Raw genomic sequence first — 22,708 nt, 5'->3', positions numbered from 1 at the left:
GAAGGAGAGGAGGAAGGAAGTAGAGAAAAGAGGGAAGAAGGAAGGGGAAAGGAGAGGAGGATGGAAGGAAGAGAAAGAGGAGAGATAGTAGGAAAGGAAGAGGAAGAGTGGAGGAGAGGAGGAGAGGTAAGGGAAGATAAAAAGAGATAAGGAAAGGTGGGTGGAAGGGAGAAAAAGAGAAGGAGAGAGGGTAGGAAGGGGAAGAGAGAGGGTAAGAGTAGGGGAGAAGTAAGGGAAGAAAGAAGGGGAAGGAGGGGAGGAAGGAAGGAAGTAGAGAAGGAAGGGAGAGAGAAAAGAAAAGAAAAAGAAAATAAGGTGGTGTTATAACAGACGCTTGGGATGGTAAACAATACAATCCAAACTGTACCCTATAATCTCTTAAATGGAATAACAATAGTATAAGATTGGCAAAAAAAAAAGAATAACCATGTGAATGTATACCTAGAATTGTATGTAAGAGAATAAAGGATAGTAAGAATATATAGCACATTATAGATAAACAATATTTGGTTATAAATAGCTAAGTATAAATAAATATAGAATTATACATAAAAATGGATAACGAATAAAGAGACCATGAATGTAAGATAGAAAGGTATAGAAAGGGAAAACACTAACTGCAAAGAAACCGATACGGAACTGCTGTATGATATATGATGGAACTTCTTGTTCCTATGTTGTCTTAAGTCATGTGTTTGTTCTTGTTGATGTGTTTATGTGTGTAAAATAAAAGCGTAAAAAAAAAAAGAAGCACCAAGATTTTTAGCCTCTTTTTTGAGGAAAAAAGGTGTGTCTTATACTCCGAAAAATACGGTAGCTACCTATTAAGAACTAGCTTAGAAGTGGTTAAAGATACAATGTTAACTTAGTCAAAGAATTTTAGCCACACGATTTGAGCTAGAAAAGTGGCAACAACTATGGGAAAGAAACTATAAATTAACCATATAAAGAAAACTTATACAAAATGTTCTATAGATGGCACATGACACCTGGAAAATTAGCAAAAATGTCTAAAGACAAATCTGCGAATTGTTGGAAGTGTCCACAAGCAATAGGATCATACTATCACATGTGCAAAAGCAAAGGATTATTGGACTAAGATAAGAGTATGGTTAAAGAAAATGTTACAACAAGAAATAGAATTTAGACCAGATATATTCTTATTAGGTATTATTCCAGAGAAATTCAAGAAAGAGGATACCTATTTGATTATACAAGTAACTACAGCAGCAAGAATTCTATTTGCCCAAAATTGGAAATCAAATAAGCTACCAACAGATGAAGAGATAATAAAAAAGATATTCGATTGTGCAGAGATGAATAGGTTGACAATGAAAATAACGGATAAAGAGGAATCGGAGCACTTCAAGACATGGGGGAACATTCTATGATTAGTTAGAGAAACTAGAAAAGAAAATAGGGAGAAGATATAGAACCCAGACGAGGCACTGTTAAATGGAAGGGGGGGGGGAGAAGGGGAAAACAGAAAAGAAAATATTAAATATATAACTATACAGCCAAAAATGAGTTATAAAGGGGAGGAAAATATAGCTAGGATAGATTAGCGAAGGCAAGAGAATAAGAAATGATATCAAATTATATTTGGGTCTGCGGAAATACCATCTCAAGGAAATATAAACTGAGGCCAGAAAGAGACACCTACAATAATAGAAAAGAAAGAGAGAAAGGAGAACATGAAAGGGGGATGGGGGAAAGAAGAAAGAGGCAAGGGGAGGAGGATGGAAGGGAGAGAAAGAGAAGGAGAGATGGTAGGCAGGGGAAGAGGCAGAGGAAGAGGAGGAGCGGAAGAAAGGCAAGGGAAGAAAGAACGGGAAGGAGAGGAAGAAGGAAGAAAGTAGAGAAGGGAGGGAGGGAGAAAAGGAAGGGAAAACAGGAAGAAGAGATGGTAAATAAAACAACCCAAATTGTATATTATAACCCATTAAATGAAATAATAAATGTATAAGAATGATAAATGTATAGAAGAATAATAACTATGTGAATGTATACTTAAAATGCTATGTAAGAGAATAAAAAAATAAAAAAAAATCTCAAAAAAAATGAAAGCAGAAGTGGAAGACTGAAAACCTGTGTCACTTGCGCAACCATGAAAATATAGCCGGGGAGGGAGGAGCCAATTTCATGACAATACGGACCTGCGGTCCCGATGCTCCGAGACCGCAGCCGATACCTTTGCCGCTGGGTGGTCCAATCGGACCTAAACCGTCCCGAAGAGATGGTGAACAGGAAGAATGGGGCATTGGTTCTTACCTGATATGCCCCTTCTCTGGGCAGGTGGAGACAGCGGTCATGCATAGGTTAACTCAGTCAGTAACCAATAGAACTGAGTCTACCAAAGTGATGTCATTGGCACTGAGGAGCATGCTCCCGCTTTTCTTGATGAAGGAGAATTAATAGACTGCTATGTGTGAACAATCGCTTTCTCTCCAGACTCAACACAATATGCTCCCCGCACACCCCTGCGAGGTAGGCCAGAATTCCAGGGTGGGGATGACCACTGTCTCCACCTGTCCAGAGAAGGAGCATATCAGGTTTTCCCAGATGTGCCAACATGGCTCTTAATAAACTGGAACTTTGAGCAATAATTTGCCTTGGACTCTGATTTACTTTTGGATGCTATTTGGAAGCCTGACATTACTCCGCTCTACATCACAACAGCCAGGGTGGGGAAAATTCCTCATAAGCAATTTAAAACCTGCTAATTTCCAAAACCACTGCACAAAAAATTTGGATAGTACCCAAAGTACCCCTTACCCTTCCAGGACTTGAGGAAGTTCACACCTTGGAAAGTCCCTCAACCAGGAAATCCAGCTATGTATTGCAAAATCACAGGCTGATGCAAGAAGTTTAAAAAACCCTGAGGATTTCCTTCCTCCTTCCTTTGCATGCAAACAGAAAGTATCGATCCTGGAGTAGCTAGGAAGATGAGCTTGGCTGACCAAAACACACATGGCCTTACCGTGCTTGTCAGCAAATCTGCTGTGTAAACTGCATAGATTGTAGCCTGCTCCTTTACCCAAATGAAAAGAATGAATTACTTTTTACATGGCCATTTCTATCTAAAGCAAGGGGTCCAATCTTGGCAACTGTTAGGACTTGTGGACTTTTAACTCCAACATTTTTGGGAGTTGAACTCCACAATTGTTAAAGTTGCTAAGGCTGGATACCCCCAATATAAAGTGAAATGGTTGTTTAGAAAACCAGGGAGACAATATGCCATCCCAAACTGTGTTTCCTGATCTCCAAAAACATGGTTGGGACAAAGTCATAAAGGAAGTCCTCGATTTACAATAGTTCATTTAGTGATCATTCAAAGCTACAACAGCGCTGAAAAAGTGACTTATGACCATTTTTCACACAGTTGTAGCATCTCCATGGTGACATGCCAATTCAGACACTTGGCAACTGAGTTGTATTTATGACAGCTGCAATGTCCCGGTGTCAAATGATCTGATTTTGTGACCTTCAATGGTCACAAAAAGCAAAGTCAATGGAGAAGCCAGATTCATCTAATAACCATGTTACTAATTTACCAACTTAATAATGGGAGCTAGAAAAGTCATAAAATGGGGCAAAACTCACTTAACAAATGTTTCACTTGGCAACAGAAATGTTGGGCTCAAATATGGTTGAGCCCAACATTTCAACAGACTACCTGTAATGTGTTTTAAGTCACTAAAAGCAGCCCTCAAACTTACAACTGTAAGATGTTTAAAGTTACAATGATACAGATAAATGTTCTGACTGGTTCTCAGACTTATGACTATTGTAGCATTTCTGTGGTCACATAATCAAAATTTGGGACCTCACTGACATGGAATATGATGGCTGCAGCATTCTGGGATCATGTGATCACCATTTGCAACCTTTCTAGCAGGCTTCCGACAAAGTCAATGAGTGAAGCCTGATTCAATCTTAAAGGCCAGATTTCTACTGCCAACTCTGCTTGCTTCCATTTCATTGACGCAACCCTGCACATGGTTTGGCTGCACAGAGAAATGTTTCTAAGTGAATTCTAACTGAACCTAAAATCTGAAATATGTATTTATGAGGCAAAACGACAAAAATGGAATGGAACAGAACAGAATAACAGAGTTGGAAGGGATTTTGTAGGTCCTGTAGTCCAACCCCCTGCACAGCAGACCCTACACCATGGGTGTCAAACTCAAGGCCCATGGGCCAGATTCGGACTGCAGGGTGTTTAAATCTGGCCCAAGGGGCCAGCCTGGGAATATCAAAGGACTGGCCCACGGTGCCTCTGCCAGCTGAAAACTGGCTGTGCAGGGCCCCCAGTTTTGGTCCCCAGAGTGCTGCAGGAGGCCATGGAGGGTGAAAACGAGGCACAGGGGAGCTACACGCAGCCCCCAGTGCCCTGTTTTGGCCAGTAAAGTGTTGTAGGAGGCTCTTCAGGCTGAAAACGGGGCAGAAGGGGCTATGCACTGTGCTGTACGAGGCATCTGTTCCCCGCCGCCGCCCCCTCCACCAGCCCACGAAGGGGAACTACAATGCTGATCCTCGAAGAAATCCAGTTTGACACTCCTGCCCTACATCATTTCTGACAGATGGCAGTCCAGTCTCTTCTTGAAAGCTTCCAGAGATGAAGTTCCCACAACTTCCGAAGGCAACTTCTGTTCCATGGGTTGATTTTTCCCACTGTCAGAAAATTTCTCCTTATTTCTAGATTGAATCTCTCCTTGTTCAGTTTACATCCATTATTTCTTGTCTGACTTTCAGAGAGCATTAGCACCTCAGAGAAAGCGGACTTCTAAAAACCTAGCCTTAAATAGGAATCTACCTCTTCCTATAAGGACATCCAGGCTTTGAGGATAAAGCAACCTCTACTGCAATGGTTCTCAAACTTCCCAATGCCACGACCCTTTAATACAGTTCCACATGTTGTGGTGACCCACAACCATAAAATTGGTGTCTCAGTTCCTAAGACCATCAAAAATATGTGCTTTCCGATGGTCTTAGGCGACCCCTGTGAAAGGGTCATTCGACCCCCAAAGGGGTCCCGACCCACAGGTTGAGAACCACTGCTCTATTGCTTCAGTCAGCACTCTCTGAATCCCATTTTTTAAACAAAAAAAAAGAGGGGGAAGCAGCACCAAAGAAGACAAGACAGTTTCTTCTTACTTCAGTAAGATTTTTACTTGCAGGAATGTTTTTAAAAACCGCAAGGGAGATTGTTATGACTGACTCAGAAATTCTGAGAGTTGAAATCCACCTACCTGTTCTCTTGTAATAAATCTTTCATTTGGGCCACAACCCACTCCACCTCTGAAGTAGCTATGCTCCAAATTTTGCAAGCTTGATTGACATCTGGCTGCTGCCTCAGAAGCTAAGGCAAGAATGAAGAAGCAATACATCAACTAATGGATGGGATTCACAGGTTGGGTTAAAGCATAATAAAATACAAGTTTGTTTGGAGCCTAGTGTTATATGTAATTGAGTCAACTGCCTTACGGATATGATGTACCGTATTTTTCAGAGTATAAGACGCACCAGAGTAGAAAACGCACCAAGATTTTGAAGAGGCAATTTTTTTTTTAAAGGTTTTGCACTCTGCAAACCTCCCAAAAACGGCTCTTTTTTCGCAAAAATTGGCCCATTTTTTGACAAAAAAAGGGCATGGATAGCCTTTAGGAGGCTTATAGAGTGTTGCTGGGGGCTGGGGTGGGGGCAAAAAATGGCCCGGTTTTTGCTCATTTCTCCATAAGGCTATGCATGGCCATTTTGGTGAAGGGGCGGAGTTTCTGGAGGCAAAAAATGCTGTATTTAGTGTATAAGACGCATCCAGATTTTCAACCTCTTTTTTGGGGGGGAAAAGTGTGTCTTATACTCTGAAAAATACGGTAAGTCATTATGACAACCAACTTGGAAACTGTTGATTCCAACAATCAACCAGGTTAGGAATAGAAAAGACAACAGGAAGAAATCGGAAAGGATAAAACATCTGTACTCATAACTATTCAAAATGAATATAAATCTGGTTCAAACAGAACAAAAATAGACTGTACAAATTAGGTGTGCATATTTATAACATGATGGTCCATTTAAAATTCAAATAAAAGTAGCCCTTGACTTACAATAATTTGTTCAGTGACCGTTCAAAGTTACAATAGCACTGAAAAAAGGGACGAATGAAAGTTTTTCAAACTTATAACCGTGGCAGCATCCTAATGGTCACATAATCAATATTCAGATGGTGTCATGGGATCAGGTGATTACTTTTTGCAATCTTCTGACAAGCAAAATCAATGGGTAAGCTGGGTTCACTTAACAACCACATAACTACCATATGTGATTCACTTTACAACTTTACAACTGTGGCAAGAAAAGTCATAAAATGGGGGGAAATTCACTTAACAACTGTCTGTCTTAGCAACAGGAATTTGGGGGTCAATTATGGTCATACGTTGAGGACTACCTATATTAGTTTAATCCCCTACATTACTTTTGTTGCCACTTCTCTTTGTGTCCAAGAAACTTAATTACCAAGACTGTCAGTCACTTTGATTTTTTGAAAATACTGCTTTATGTTCTCAGTGATGGCATCTCTCCATCTAGCTTTCCATTTCTGCAAGCATAAGGATGTTTTCCAGGGACCCATGCCTTTATCTGATGCATGCTTTAGTTTTGAAAAAAGTGCTTTCAACGAGCAGTGTGGTTAGCATCTCATGTTCTCCAGGTCCAAGATAATTTCAACCAGCACCATACTTCAAGAGCAATATGGGTTTTTTTCACAGTCTTTCTGATGGCCCAGCTTTTAAAGCCACATTTGTAGTTAGGGAAAACCTTGCAGAATCCAATCTCGTTTGGTCACTGTGACCAGAGGTTTAGTCTTCCAAGCTTTTGGTCTCTTGCTGGAGCCGATCGTCAAGGAACATAGAATAGTCCAAAGCACACATTCTGCTAGAAATTCCCTGAGAATGGGCTCCAGCATGAGTCTGAAAGCTTGGAATAATAAACTTCTGGTCCCAGTGACCGACCATGATTGGATCCTGCAACATTATCCTGGGAAATACATATTTGCCTTCATTTCTGGGGAAAACCTTATATACATTTGTTTTGGTCTGATGTCCATGTACCTTAATTTTCAATCTAGATCTGTTGTAGCCTTTATCTCAAGAAAGAACACCTCTTTATTTCATAGTTCTAGCCACCATTCCTAAGAATTTTTGAATTTACTATTTCAATGACTCTCTGCATTAGATTGGCATTGCCTATTGACATGAATTAAGGTTTTCTTTTTTAAAAAACCCTATTGAGCAGCAGCTTGATGTTTACACTCATTTCTCTCACCTTCAAGAGATTCCTTTTCTGTGTCCAACAACATATACCGTATTTTTCAGAGTATAAGACACTCCAAAGTATAAGATGCACCTAGCTTTTGGGGAGGAAAACAAGGGGGGAAAATCTGCCTCTGCCACCCAGCAATTTAGCTCCTTGCAACAAACAGCAAACAGTACAGACAATATACATGTTTGTGGTGTATTTCTGTGCCTGACCCATAGAAATAGGAAAGAAATGTACATTAGGGCAGTATACTAATGCCAGAAAGTTTTCTTAAATATAGTCACACTAGCTCCTCCCAATTATTTAAATAGATCTACTCCAAACAGAACTAAGTCAGAGTCTGATTAAGCAACAGGATAATGTTACATTTCAGACTATACTTGTACAGAAACTTAAAATTGATGTGGCTTTCTGGAAGTATATGTTATTCTCTGCTGTTTAAAAGAAGATACAATAGCACTTCAGATCAAGCATTTATTTTAAAAAGCTTCTTCATTTTGTTAAGTTGTCTAGAGCAATAATAAAGCAGTCTTTTTAAAAAAATGTAATAATTTGAACATTCTATAGGCATTTATAGTTAATGACTTACCTCCTTGCAGCAAACAGCCTGATTAGCACAAAAAAAAATCTGCCTCTGCCTCCCAGCAATTTGCCTCCGTGCAGCAAACACAGCAAGTTTCACTTTCAATTTCAGCATGGGCCTCCCAATCATCAGTTGTTTCAGGCTGCAGGGATTGCCATAACCTATTGCCACCTCTGCAAGCCCCATTTTCCCCATTTGCTGCAAGGAGTTAATTGCTGGGAGGCAGAGGCCAAAGGGTTGGGGCTACATTCAGTGTATAAGACGCACCCAAATTTTCACCCTCTTTTAGGGGGGAAAGGTGCATCATATACTCTGAAAAATATGTTATTGGATTGTTGATATTACTCCTAGCAATGTTAATTCCAATTTCTTTTAATCCAGCATCTTTCTTGGTATATTCTGCATATGTTAAATGGACAGTGGGACAATATGCACATCCCTCTTCCAATTTTGAACCCTTTAGTTGCTCTATGTCATTCTGACCAAAGATAACTGAACTTTCCTTGTTTTTCCTTGAAAACGTTTCACTTCTCAAAGAAACTTCTTCAATTCTGACTGAATGGTGGAGAATGGAAGGATTTATATCCCTTGAAGTTATCTAATCATTAGCAGCAAGGAATATAAATTATAATATAGATGTCAAGGTCTAAAGCGTTTCCATGACTACTATCAACTTGAGAAGTGGGGGGAAATGCCATGCATACTTTTGGCCAGAGTAAAAAGTCTCATATTTCTGTGACTGGGATGTGAACGTGCATGTCCAGAACCCTGCCGTAAGGTCCTGTTGGAGAATATGATTGATGACCTCAGGCAGAGGGGAGGGGACACAGGGGTAAAGTTCAGACGCCATTAAGTGGGATTTAGTTTCAGCTCCACAGAAGTCCGTGCCAAGATGTTAGTCCTAATAAATGAATGGGTTTTCTTTGAACTTTGTCTGGATGCTTGTAAATTAATTAGGTCAGCTCTTGGAAACTTCACAATAAGTATCTTCAAGGAAAAACAAAGAAAGTCCAGTTGCCTTTTGAAAGCATGCCTTTGGGACAACCATGACCTGGATGACTTAGAACCTCCACAAATATTCTAACTGTGGCTTCCTGAACAAGAAATTCATTCTCTGAACTTCTATAGAGATTCTCAGTCATCCAGGTCATGGTTGTCCCAAAGATGCTTTTTTCAGGAGGCACCTGGACTTTCTTTTTTTTTTCTTTGAAGATGTTTCGCTTCTCATCCAAGAAGCTTCATCAGTTTTTTTTTTTTTCAATTTTTTATTTCCATTCCATTCTATACAATCACATGTTTACTGTGCATAACCGGGGCATATAACATTGAATATAATAAACACAGCCCTCGCTTATATAGAAAATGCCCTCTACAATACAAACCCAATATACCTCCTTGATCCACCATACACCCTCTTTCAACCCCCTCCAACTTTCATTCTTCCTTCTTACATACCCCTCTACTACCTACTTCCCCCCCCCTCTATCACTCCCTCTCTTCCATTCCCTCCCTTCCTTCTCTTCCTCCTCTCTCTCACCCCCTCCACTCTCCTTCTTCTTTCGCTCAACTCCTCCCTTCGGTGTACTTCTATTACCTTCCAGTATATTCAGCTTGTTCTATTTTAACACTAACATTAAAAAGCCACAGTATACAAGTGGAATCATGTACTTATTTAACACATATTGTATTTCCCCCCTCCCCCCCTCCCCCTAGAACCCCACCTCCCTTCCCTTCCCCCGACTTCCCAGAGCCCGTACACGGTATAGCATTTTAACAATCACAGTCTAAAATATCTCAACATTGAGCTCAGCTTCTTACTGTTACCCAAAACAGTTTAAGTTATTACTAATGTTAAACATAAACTATCTGGAGTTTCTTAGTCCCATAATAAGCAGTTTACATTGTTCGTATACATTAAACTCAGCTTCTCACCATTACACAAATTTAAACAGTTTGCTTTGTTCTGTCTATTTCCAAACCCATTAATTTTGTTCCCTTTGTGCCTCCTTCCTCTATAACACAATTTAGATACATTTCAAATTTTTCTTTTGATTTCCTCTTCCAACTCTTTTTTGCCTTTATTTATATCCATTCACACACATATATATGTATATATATATATATACATACATATTTATACATATATATTTTCATATTCATTAGTACTCTCATATATGCTTTTCTTAGGTCTCCTGAAAATTCCCTAAATATGCCCTTATTCATATTCCAAACATGATATTCAGATAGCAATTTTTACAATCATTAATATACTTTTCATATCAAAATAGCTCCCATTCGACCTCCAAGATCTTCTTAACTACACTACCCTTCCCAGTTCCATCCAAACTGGGCCATGATCCAAAAGAACCCCCACCACAATCTCTGTCCTCTTCGCCCCAGAAAGTAAATCATCAGTAATTTATATAAAAGTTCATAATTATATCAAGTCAATATCTTTTCTTCAGTATGCAACTATGTCGTTTTTCCTTTGCATGACAGAAATCACAAAGTATTGACCATGTTCGAGATTGAGGCTGTTTGAAATAGCAAAATATTTTCTTTCTCTTTTATAAAAAGTTCGGACATAGCTCCTTAATCAATGGCCGATAGCTATTAAAGTTGTTGCAGACTGCCTTATTTCCCCATTCGTCTGGTAATCGTACCGCTAGGTCCTTGTTCTCTGATCCCTTGCCCCACCGGGAAGGAAAGATGATGCTTTCTATCTTGTGGTTGTATAATTTGTTGTTTATCTTGTCCTTCTCGTTGTCTTTCTCCGGATCCAGATGATTCAGAATGTCCCACCTTCAGGGTCTTATAATAGAAATCTCGGGCTTCCCATACAGAATTGAGACGATATTTTTGCTCACCAAGTGTAATTATAATACCAAATGGCGCATCCCATCTATACTGTATCTGACGGTTTCTGAGTTCTTCCACTAGAAAAGCGTAATCTCTCCTGGCTCTTAACATTTGGGGTGGTATTTCTTTGAAGACAATCAAATCCTGTCCGCCAATTTGTAGCTTGGTATTATAAGACTTTTGTAATATCCTATTTCTAGATTCTCTTGTAGCAAAATATATGATTACATCTCGAGGGAGCTGTCTCTGTTTTGCCGTCCAAGAATTATGGCGGTAAATTTTTTCAATCTGCCAATCAAAGTTGATTCCCGGTCTTCCCACCAGACGACTGAAGGCCTCTGAGAAAATCTGTTTCAGGTCCTCTTGTTCCCTTTCACGCAGTCCCCTGATTCTTAATGCAAGCTCCATCTTTTTATAATTTATCATAACGATTTGTTTTTCTGTATATTCAACTTTTTGTTGCATCACTTCAATTTGGGATGTCAAGTTGGTATTGGCTTCCTCCAGAAGCTTTAGCTTATCTTCCATTCCAGCTTTTTCAACTTTTTGTTGCATCACTTCGATTTTGGATGTCAAGTTGGTATTGGCTTCCTCCAGGAACTCTAACTTATCTTCCATTCCAACTTTTTCAACTTTTTGTTGCATCACTTCGATTTTGGATGTCAAGTTGGTATTGGCTTCCTCCAGAAGCTCTAGCTTATCTTCCATTCCAGCTTTTTCAACTTTTTGTTGCATCACTTCGATTTTGGATGTCAAGTTGGTATTGGCTTCCTCCAGAAGCTCTAGCTTATCTTCCATTCCAGCAACATACTCTGTCAATACAGTTGCAAATCCAATCATGTCTTCCTTTGTATTAGCAATCCTAGTGTCAAACTTGTCACAAAAGTCTGTAATAAGTTGCTTTATCTCCTCTCTGAATTCTCTAAGTGTCTCAAAAAGAAGTTCTTTCGTTAGCAAATCTCCAGTAGGGGGCATAGAAGGTAAAGGCTGCGACTTCATGCCAAATGCATGAGGTGTATTGCTAAAAGGACGTTTCCCCGACTTTGATTTTGGTGCCATTATCAAACAATTAGTCAAGAATTACTCGAACTCTGCTGGCCCGTTATGTAACTTGCAAGAGAAGAAAGTGTTGAGACCCCCCTTTATTTGTTCATAAAGGTTTTTCAAAAGATTTCAAAAAAGAGCGTTGTAACAAAGCACGTCTCAAAAAGAATTAGCATTGTAGTGTAACAGTTCATATTCATCTGTGTTTAAAATATCTCTATATTAACAAGGAGGCTTAACAGCTTTTAAGAATTGATAAGAAAAAGAAAAAGAAATTCTTGGTAGATCTTCAAGGAAACAATGTTAATTAGTCGGAGAATGCTATCAGGTAATACCTTTGATCTTTCTCTCTGTCGGCTGTGCCAGGAAGCTAATAATATACAAATGCGAAAGCTAGAAGATCGCCATCTTAGAACCAATTACACAAAGGGATTTTTTTGTCGCATTGAAACTGGGATTTTTGATAGAGAAAAAAAAAAAGAAAATAAAGTTCTCAAGTTCGGTCTCCGCCTGTATTAATTTCAATAACATAGTTACAAAAATTGTCCAAGGGGGGGGGGTTTCTCGCCTTGCGCTGTAAAAAAAACAGCTGAGATTTTCTGGCCGGAGTAGATGACTCAGCCTTGACTGACTCTTCCCCTCCGTTCGCAGCCAAAAAAAAAAACCTGCGAACTTCAAAGAAGACTCTTGCCGACTGAGACGCTCTCTGCTTTTTTCTTGCCTGAAAAAAGAGATATCTAAAAGATATTAAATAGATAACGAACCAGGAATCTGGGGGCAGCTCCGTTAAGCTGCCGACAACGGCAAGACCCTCCCCGGAAGCCCAAGCTTCATCAGTTCTGACAGCATTGCTTCCCCACTTCTCTTGGAAGAGAAGCAAAATGTCTTCAAAGAAAAAACAAGAAAGTCCAGTTGCCTCCTGAAAAAAGCACTTTTGGGGCATTCTCTGAACTCACTTTTTCCAATCGCAGGAAACATTGGAAGATGCAGACCCAATTCATTTGGAAAAAGTATCGGGTAGTCCTCGACATACGACCATAAGAGAGCTTGCCATTACAGTCATATTCATGATGGTCATGTGACAATCTGATTTTACCCTTTTCCTGTGCCGATCATTAAGCAAATTCTACGGTTTAAGTGTGATCCACTTGTTTGCCGCAAATGTAGTTTTGCCCAAAACTGGAAGTGTTGTTTTTTAGCATAAAAAATATGGGACATTGCAAATGACTGTATAGGTCATGGGTGTCAAACTCAATCACGTCATGTGATATATTGTGATATATCGCAATCTTTTTTTCCCCTTTGCAGAGCTGGGGTGGGCATGGCCTGCACATGACACATGTGGACACACCAGGTTGGTTGGAACTTTGAATGGTTGCTAAGCAACCAGCTGCAAGTTGAGGACTACATGTGGTGAATCAGGAGACTTTGCTTTGTCTTTGCATCAGAAAGTCCAAACTATAACATTTTAATCAAAGCAAAACTCCTAGAATTAATACTTTATTTTTTCATTTACATTTTTATCATTTGAAGAATTTTCAAAGGAAACAAAAATTGCTAGTCTGATTAAGAATCTACAGAGCTTACCTCAAGCTGTTGATTTTTAAACGAAGTCAAAACATCTCTGACTTTTCCTGGGGGAGAGATTGGAAAAAAAGAATCCTTTAGAAAAACATTAAGTGCAGAAAGAAGAAACAATAGATCTGAATACATCTACCACAGAGTTCCTGTTGTTTCTGCTCATCTGGCGTCTTCTTTGAATCTTCTTGACTGCTGGCCATCTCATCTTCGCCATCCACTTCTGATGATTCTTCACTTTCCTCACCTTCTTTAACTAAATTATTGCCAAGTTGGCAACTCCAATATGAGCGCCTCAGCCAGTCCAGCACAGTATCACAACCTGCAGAGAAGAAAGGATGGCACCATTAAAAATAAACAAGATACCGTATTTTTCGGAGTATAAGACACACTTTTTTTCCTCAAAAAAGAGGCTAAAAATCTGGGTGCGTCTTGTACACTGAATACAGCATTTTTTGCCTCCCGAAGCCCCACCTCCTTCCCCAAAATGGCCGTGCATACCCTTATGGAGGCTTTCAGAGAGCTCCTTGGGGCTGGGGAGGGCAATAATGAGCAAAAAAAGGGCTTTTTGCCCCCCCCCCCAGCTCCCATCAGCACTCTATAAGCTCCATTAGGCTATGCATGCAATTTATTTGATGAAAAACAAACCCGTTTTTGCGAAAAATGGGCTGCTTTTTGCTCGCTCCCCCCCCCCCCGGAGCACTCTGCAAGTCCCCCCAAGGCTATTCATGCCTTTTTTGGGGGGAAAACGGGTCCGTTTTTGTGAAAAACGGGCCATTTTTGGGAAGTTTGCAGAGTGCAAAAACTTTCCCCCCCCCTTTTGGAAAGCTCTTTAACTGATTGATGAGAAGTAGATTGATCAAGTGCTGTGCCAGCAGAAACAGTCTTAGGTGCTGCAGATTGTCAGTGATTTCCTTCTCCAGCACATGCATAAATATACCTGGAAACATGTACCTACCTATCTCGTTGTGTTTTTACTGCTAATTATTTGTTACTCACATTTTCTTTTGTGTCTTGTCCTGCACTCCCCTCCCCTATTATTGTAAGCCGCCCTGAGTCCCCTCAGGGAAAAGGGCGGCCTATAAATGTTTAATAAAACTAAACTAAACTAAAACTATCTACTCTCTCTCTCTCCCCCTACCTATGTACCGTATTTCTCTATCTCTATCTCTCTTTCTCTCCCTCTCTATCCCTCTATCTACCTACCTACTTTTTAAAAAAAAATGCCTCTTCAAAACCTTGGTGCGTCTTATACTCTGGTGCGTCTTATACGCTGAAAAATATGGTAATAGTTGTCTCAAATATGCTTTTTCAAATGGCAACTGGACTTTCTTTTCCTTGAGGAAGAAGACAACATTTCGCTTCTCATCCAAGAAGCTTCACTGTGTGGACTTCAACTCCCAGAATTCTATGCATCTGACAAAGTTGCCAAGATAGACCCAATGGTACTTTTTCAGGAGGAAACTGGACTTTGTTTTTTCTCTGAAGACACTTCGCTTCTCATCCAAGAAGCTTCTTCATCTCTGACTGACTGGATGGTGGGGAACGAAAGAATTTATATTCCTTGAAGACAGCTGGTCATTTGCATTCTTATAGAGTCAAGAAGGAACCATTTTGCACTTCAGTTTGAGATGCAAACAACACAGACTCATCCCCAACAGCCTGTGCCTGTCTTCAACAGTGAAAGGACACAGGGCAGAAAACATCCGGCAGCCAAGAAGGCTGCACACCATTTGCTCTTCCCTCTGACAGGGAAGAAAAGTGAGACACAGTTGGTGTAGTGGTGAAGGTGCTAGCCTAGAAACCAGGAGACTGTGAATTCTAGTCCTTTCTTAGGTATGAAAGCTGGCACAGCCAATCTTGAGCCCAGAAGAAAATACTGTGCATGTTTGCTGCTCTGTGTAACTTATAAAATAATAAAGGCAGGATAAAATAATCAGATTTAAAAAACAGTGTTTTCAAATACCCCATTTTTGGAAATGTAAGAAAAAATCCTGGATCTCTGCAAATGATCTGGAACAGTTTTCTCCAGATCTGTGTCTTCCAGGAACATGCTGAAAGGTAAATTCCATACTTCTAGAGGAGAAATCTTATCTGGAGCAGAGAGAAGATTCTGCATTTTCCTTCTACCCTGAAGAGTGAGACATTTCTATTCCCTTACTATATGCTTAAAACCTTTTCCAAACAAGTCACCACTTACAGAGCAGATTGAAACTTAACTCCCTCTGGGGACAGTAGTATTTTCTCCCTGCACTGCAACATCACCATCTGGAGGAAGCACTAAGGATAACATCAGATAACAAATGTATACAGCAGGGCTGTCAAACTTGCTGCCCACAGGCCAGATGCATCACGCCCTGGCCACAGACACACCCTGTTTAGAAAAGGGGGTAAAAGTCTTGATATGTCACGTGATGCCACCATGATGATGCAAGTTTGATACCCCTGGTATACAGGAACTTGGAGCTGACCTCATCTTATTTTTAAAAATATACTGATTACATGCTTGTTTACTCAGGTAGCTGTACAGGAAAGCTACTCTAGGAATAAACTGCCTTTAGCTGGTCTGTTTGGTCTGCCTTCCTTCCTACCTTCCATAACTCAAGGTGGCGAACATATCCAACACACCTTCCTCGGCCTCCTATTTTCCTTACAACAATAACTCTGTGAGATGGGTTGGGATGAGAGTGACCTGGCTTTCATGGCTAAGCAAGGGAACATTGCTTTTGTTTCTGCATTTATTGTTTTAAAGTGAATATTCTAAGAGGAAAGGAGTGAATGCGTTGAAATATTTCAAGTTGCAGCTGCTTCAGAACTGGAACAGCCCCATTTTAAAAGCAGATAGTACTGTTTTAATTATTTTTGGAAGTTTCAGGCTCAAAATACAAAAAGAATGTTCAGAGCAGACCGATTGACTTACAATCATTCATTTAGTGACTATTTGAAGTTACAATGGCACTGAAAAAAGTGACTTGACTGTTTTTCATACTTACAACCGTTGCAGCAGCCCCATGGTCATGTGATCAAAAATTTGACACTTGGTAACTGACTCATATTTATGACGGTTGCAGTGCCTCAGGGTCTTGTGAAGTCAATGGGGAAGCCAGATTCATTTAATAACCATGTTACTAATTTAACAATTGCAGTGATTCATTTAACAACTGTAGCAAGAAAGGCTGTACATTGGGGCAATAGAAATTTTGGTCGTAAGTCAAGGACTACCTATATGCAGCTCCATGTTGAACAGTGGTGTCCTTGGTGCTCTTTGTGCTTGGCTGTTTGCAATTACTAATGGCATAGTACTAGCAATAGCATTTAGACTTATACACCACTCCATAGTGCTTTACAGCACACTCTGAGCAGTGTACAATGTCAGCATATTGCCCCCAACAAACTGGGTCCTCATTTTACCGACCTCAGAAGGATGGAAGTCTGAGTCAATCTTGAGCCGGTCAGGATTGAACTCTTGGCAGTGGACAGAGTTAACCTGCAATAACTGCATTCTAACCACTACACCACCATGGTAACTTTATCAAAATAAAAAATAATCCTTTACCTTTTCGGCAAGTTACCAGCTGGGGAAGGGTGCCATGTGTTAAGTCGTGACGTAGATCCACAATCCAGGTTGGGATGTTCAGCTTGGACAAGAACCAAATGATTATTAAAATCAGAGATGGAAGCAATGCCATTATTTCACAGCTCCCAGAGCTTAATCAATTCAAACCTCTTTTACCTCTTTTGCTAGATGCCTCAGTGGAATGGTAACCATCTTCTGCTTCCGCTCGGTGATGAGATTCACAAACCTGTGGGTGATAGAAGTGTTGAATGATTTCAGGGAAACTACTTGTGTTAGAGAATATCACTTGAACCTGAATCAAACCCAGAAAGACAAATCCTCCCAGCCTTCAGCCACCATCTTAAAATTAATTGTTCATTATGACCCATGGCAGAGGAGCTGGTTATTTGAGGGGCTGTCTGCCTTCCATAGTATTTGCTTTGCCAATTTGAATTGGCAGTGTTGGCATGCTCCAGGTTTCTTCAATTAAACAATGTCTATTCTTGGGGACCCCAGAAGCATGTCTGCCCTCTAGAATGAGGTTTCCACCCCATGATCTGATGGTCCCATTCTTTGTTGTTTTGAAAGGGCTTGAAGATCTGATTCTTTATTCAGAGCTTAGCAAGAATGAAGCCCCTTACAGTAGATAGTGTGGGTTTGTTTCTTTTTTGTTCAGTTCTTGTCATCTTTGGGTCTTCCTTTTCATGTATGTTTTAAAACAGTTTTGTGAGCCCAGAGACAAGCAATATAATATTCAGAACAATGCAGAATAACAATTCAGCTACCACTTGAAGCAATAATGTTCATGAAACAAAACTTACTTGTTTTCAGTTATATGACTTAACAATGCACATGAAATAACTACTTAACATCTATTAATTCAAGAAAGCATTACTGTAACAGCTCAGACTATAAAATAGTTTTCTGCAGCTAAGTAACTGGTAATGTTCAATGGCTTGCTAGTATCTCTTAAACTGTGCATTGGTCCTTCTAATCCAGCGGTTCTCAACCTTTCTAATGCCGCGACCCTTTTTTTTTTTTTAAATTATTAACAAACATGTAAAATACACACACACAAAACTTAGATGTACACCATATTTACACAATACAATACAAACAGGAGCTTCCTGTTCTTTCTAATAGCAATTATCAATTGATACCGCTAACCTTATATTATTTCCCCTTCTATTGTATTTCATTTGGATTTCATCATTCTTAACCCTCTTCCCTGCATGTGCGTCTGCATGTGCATTTGTGGGTGTGTGCGTGCATGCGAGAGAGTGTGACACAGCATGCTTAAAGTCTAAAGATTTAAGAGTTCCGATGGTCTTAGGCGACCCGTGAAAAGGTTGTTCAACCCCCAAAGGGGTCGCGACCCACAGGTTGAGAACCGCTGTTCTAATCCTTGGTGATAAGGTCTTTTTTTTTTTTTTTTACAGAACTAAAGACATCTTTGGAAAAGAGTTTGTTGCCATTTCAGATTAGGACAAGGCTATTAATAAAGAGAATATTTGATATCTGAAGAAGAGAGAACTAAGTAAACTAAGTTTGGTTAGTTGCAGAAGACATTGAATAGATTTATTGAAAAACTACCAATATAAGTTCATTGTCAATATTTACTAGCTGAAAAAAGACTGGGTTTGAAGAACCCACGTAGATTCCTGTTGTTTTTCAATATATTCTTTGCTCAAAGTTTTTAAGAGTGTCTTTAAAAAAAAACCTTCAGAATTCAGAAGCTGCTTTCATTAGAGATAGAAAAAAAGCTTTCTGTAAAAATGTAACTATCTCTTTCCTAGACTCTCCAATAAACCTTACACAGCAGCTCCTGTAACAAGCTTGTTCCCTCTTTCTTACCTCACCAGAGCTAGGCCATAGGTCAGGATCAGTTCATGGGATTTCAGAACTCCAGAGGCATCTAGAAGCTTACAACGGATCAGATCTGCAGTGCATTCCACAGCTAAAGGCATCTTGGACCCAAACCTAATTTCAGAATGAAACACAGTAACATTATGATCTTCTGCATGCCGTGATTTACCGGTATGTCCTTCTATGGCAAACTTAGAACACCTTTTGAGATTACAAACATCCTTAAGGAAAACATCAACTGTTCTGAAAGAGTTTCTCTCTGCAGCAAAAATGAATGGCTTTCTTAGACACACTGAACTCATTTTGAGAGCCAGCAGTCCACAATAGTGCTGAACAGCAACCAGTAAACCCCAAAGTTCTCTGCAATGATTAGGAATTCACTGGATTTCTCTGTACCAAAATTAATATGTAAAGAGCTTCTAAGGGGGAAAATATTTATAAAGTTGAATACATCTGACAAATAAATGATCTACACATGGAACCCCTGAATACCTATTACGGGTAATTCCTGACTTACAACCTTTCATTTCATGATCGTTCATGGTTACAATAGCACTGAAAAAAATGATTACCACCATTGCAGCATCCCCAAGGTCATTTGATCAAAATTTAAATGCTTGGCAACTGGCTCATATTTATGATGGGCGTAGTGACCCGGGGTCACGTGATCACCTTTTCTGACTTTCTGACGAGCAGTCAATGGGGAAGCCAGATTTACTTAATAACCAGGTGACTAATTTAACAACTACGGTAACAACTGTGGCAGGACAGGTAATAAAACAGGGCAAAACTCACTTAACAAGTCTCGCTCAGAAACGAAATGTTGCAGTAAGTCAAGGACTACCTGAGGTAAGGACTATACTGATGCAGCTGAAAGAAAAATGTTCTTCTCACCTGCTCTTCCAGACAGACACTCTGTCCAGTGCCTCTCGTTGTGTGTGGCAGTCTTCACAATACAGCCCCACCATCACTTGGTCCCATTCGGCCTTGCTCTGCCAAGGAACAACATTCCGTGGTCTCTTCAACTGAGATGCCTTGGCTGCCAGTTTCCATCCTGGCTTTTGGTTTCTGGGCTTGCTAGCCATGTTGTTGTAGCTCTGCCCTTCTAGCTCTGCCCTTCTTCAAGCTTCCCAGAATCCGGTGCTACAAATGTAAAGAAAGCAAACCAGCCAAAAATGAACCTCCACCAACTAATTCCCAAGTCCTCTACAAATTGTCCTCAACTTACAACCATTCATTTAATGTTTGAACTTACAACAGATCTGAAAAAGTGACCTATGATCATTTTTCACAACTACGACCGTTGCAGCATCTCCATGGTGATAAGATCAAAATTCAGATGCTTGGCAACTGGCATGTATTGTTGCAGGGTCCTGGGATTATATGATTGGCTTCTTTGACCTTGCAACAAGCAAAATCAAAGGGAAAGCCAAATTCACTAGTTTAACAACAGCAGTAATTCACTTAAGAACTATGGCAAGAAAGGTTGTAAAATGGGACAAAATTCATTTAATTTTAGGCTCAGTTGTGGTCATAAGTTGAGGACTACCTGTATTTAAGTCCTAAACACACTCCAAGATCAATCTTTAAAATAAAACCAAGCAAGACCTCCTCATGCTCTATTTTGTTGAAGATCAGTGCCCTCATCTTTCCCAACAAAATGTTCTCATATTTATTTCTCACTGAGAAAATATGTTGGGCCAGTCCATCCTTCTCAGCCAAACCCACCTCACAAAATTGTTGTTGTGGGAAAAATAGGAGGAGGAAGGTATGTTCACTGCCGAGTTATTTATAAAAATAGTAAGTGAGATGTAAAATAAATAAAATGTGGCTACCCTACTCACTTAGAGTGACTCTGGGCAGTTTACAGAACTAAAACCCCAATACAAAATCCAGTAAACCCTCACCAACCTGGTGACGACATTCGAACCAACCATTTGATGGGCGCTGTATTACCCTGGGGTCTCCAGGCCCCCTCTGCAAAACTCTTCTGGCACACCATCAACAGAATAACCGGACTGGAAGGGACCTTGGAGGTATTCTAGTCCACCTTCTCAAGCAGGAGATCCTATATCATTTCAGACAAATGCTGTCCAATCTCTTCTTAAAAACCTCCAGGGACGGAACCCACACAACTTCTGAAGGCAAGCTTTTCCACTGGTTAATTGTTCTCACTGTTAGGAAATTTCTTAGTTGCTTCTCTCCTTGATTAGTTTCTACCCGTTGCTTCTTGTCTTGCCTCCTGGTGCTTTGAAGAATAGTTCCTCCCACTCTTCTTTGTGGCAGTCAACCTATTTGCCAAAGCTCCAGAAGGCAAGACAAGAAGTAATGGAACATTCCTTCAAAGTATGCAACAGTGAAACACACTATAACCATCTTCTCTCCCCACTTGCCCCTGACAAGCCTTTTTCCTGTTTCAGCTATACAGGTTTTGCCCTCCTCTTCCTGCTCATGGATCTGGAACCTGTAAGCCACCCAAACTCACCTTACAGGAGAGATCCGTGGCAAAATCAAATTAACGAACAAATGGATGGATGGATGGATGGACAAAAACGGTAGCCCAGCCATCTGAAGGGCACCAGGTTGCAGAATAACCCAAAGACGGATTCAATAATATCAGTCTTCTTTCAAATCTGGCCACTTTTAAGATGGGTGAAGTTCAACTCCCATAATTCCCCAGCCAGCAAAGCAAAACTGACTGAAGAATTCTGGGAATGGAGTCTGCCAATCTTAAAGTGGCCAGATTTGGAAAACACTACAGGTATGGTGGCCCTCAACATACAACCATAATTGAGTCCAAAATTTATGTTGGAAGTAAGAAATTTGTTAAGTAAGTTTTGTCCCATGTTATGACTTTTCTCACATTTGTTAAATGAAAATAAATGTAGTTCTTAAATTAGTAACACAGTTGTTAAGTGGATCTGGCTTCCCCATTGATTTTGCTTGTCAGGTCACAAAAGGGGATCGCATGGCCCCAGGACACTGCAACCGTCGTAAGTATGAACCAGTTGCCAAACATCCGAATGTAAATCAGGTGACCATGGGGATTCTATAACAGTCATAAGTGTGAAAAATGGTCATGTCACTTTTTTCAGAGCTGTTGTAACTTCGAACGGTCACTAAATGAACTGTGGTAAGTCGATGACTACCTGTATTATTATAGATGATGATGATGTATTCTATGCATGCCCAGCAGACACAACCCGGTCTCGAAACTGCAGAGGGACCAACGTCACAAATGCCAACACACATCTCCTTGCAAAAACTCTCACACGCCACATACACCCATCTGCGCATTTCGCACGTGCCTGTTTCGGGAGATCCCCCTTCCGTCCACTGCCACGCGTAAGCACCAGCCCGATCACCTGCACCCGCCGCCTGTTGGCCTTTTCCGCACAAAGAGCCCCCGGCGATCCAGCACCGGAGCCGGAAAGGGGCACCCAGCGACGGCAGAAAACCGTGGGAAGGAGGCGGCGCAGAGACAGCGCAGGAAGAGGCGGAGGGATGGGAAAGTTAGCCAATCAATCCCGGTAGGGGGCGGAGAGAAGAAACCAATCGGGGAGAACTCCAGGTGGCGTGTGCAGGAGTAGAAGCGGAAGTTGGTGACGGTTGGTGCGACGCCTACATAGTCCTCGGGAGAGGGGCTTCCGGCTGTTTCAGGCCGAGCGAGCGTCCCCTCTGGCCTAGAGGCAAAATGAAGCCAAGTACAATGTTATCATACATTACGTGCTATATTTATATATTATATTTTGCAGGTATTGTATATATTATATTGTATACAATATTACATATTATATAACACATGAGATACGCACGCAGAGGCAATAATGTAATATATATAACACATACACACGCACACCTTAGTACAAAAACACAAAATAGAATAGATTATTTTCAGAAGT

At 40.4% G+C, this 22,708-nt stretch overlaps 1 protein-coding gene across 3 annotated transcripts in view; it reads right to left on the bottom strand.

The window, feature by feature from the left end:
* LAS1L (LAS1 like ribosome biogenesis factor) overlaps positions 1-22,283 on the bottom strand; it is a 59,880-nt gene extending 37,597 nt beyond the window's left edge. Inside the window, exons 1-8 of one of the 3 annotated variants that reach the window (XM_087727813.1) lie at positions 22,115-22,283; positions 19,701-19,949; positions 18,795-18,920; positions 17,118-17,187; positions 16,941-17,022; positions 13,524-13,706; positions 13,394-13,440; positions 5,253-5,362 (exon numbers count right to left, since the gene is read on the bottom strand). In XM_087727813.1, the coding sequence (XP_087583939.1) occupies positions 5,253-5,362; positions 13,394-13,440; positions 13,524-13,706; positions 16,941-17,022; positions 17,118-17,187; positions 18,795-18,920; positions 19,701-19,891 (809 nt within the window). In that variant the 5' untranslated portion in view covers positions 19,892-19,949; positions 22,115-22,283. Of the gene's footprint in view, positions 1-5,252; positions 5,363-13,393; positions 13,441-13,523; positions 13,707-16,940; positions 17,023-17,117; positions 17,188-18,794; positions 18,921-19,700; positions 19,950-20,717; positions 21,059-22,114 lie in introns of those variants that run through there. The other 2 variants (XM_087727815.1, XM_087727814.1) reach the window with 2 other exon arrangements.
* Positions 22,284-22,708: the final 425 nt, after the last annotated feature.

Source organism: Thamnophis sirtalis, unplaced genomic scaffold, assembly GCF_051295495.1.
Source record: "Thamnophis sirtalis isolate CommonGarterSnake01/CBP01778 unplaced genomic scaffold, rThaSir2_p1.2 scaffold_13, whole genome shotgun sequence".
Taxonomy (NCBI): domain Eukaryota; kingdom Metazoa; phylum Chordata; class Lepidosauria; order Squamata; family Natricidae; genus Thamnophis; species Thamnophis sirtalis.
Note: the sequence above shows the minus strand (reverse complement) of the source record. Positions and strands in the feature narration are given on the sequence as shown.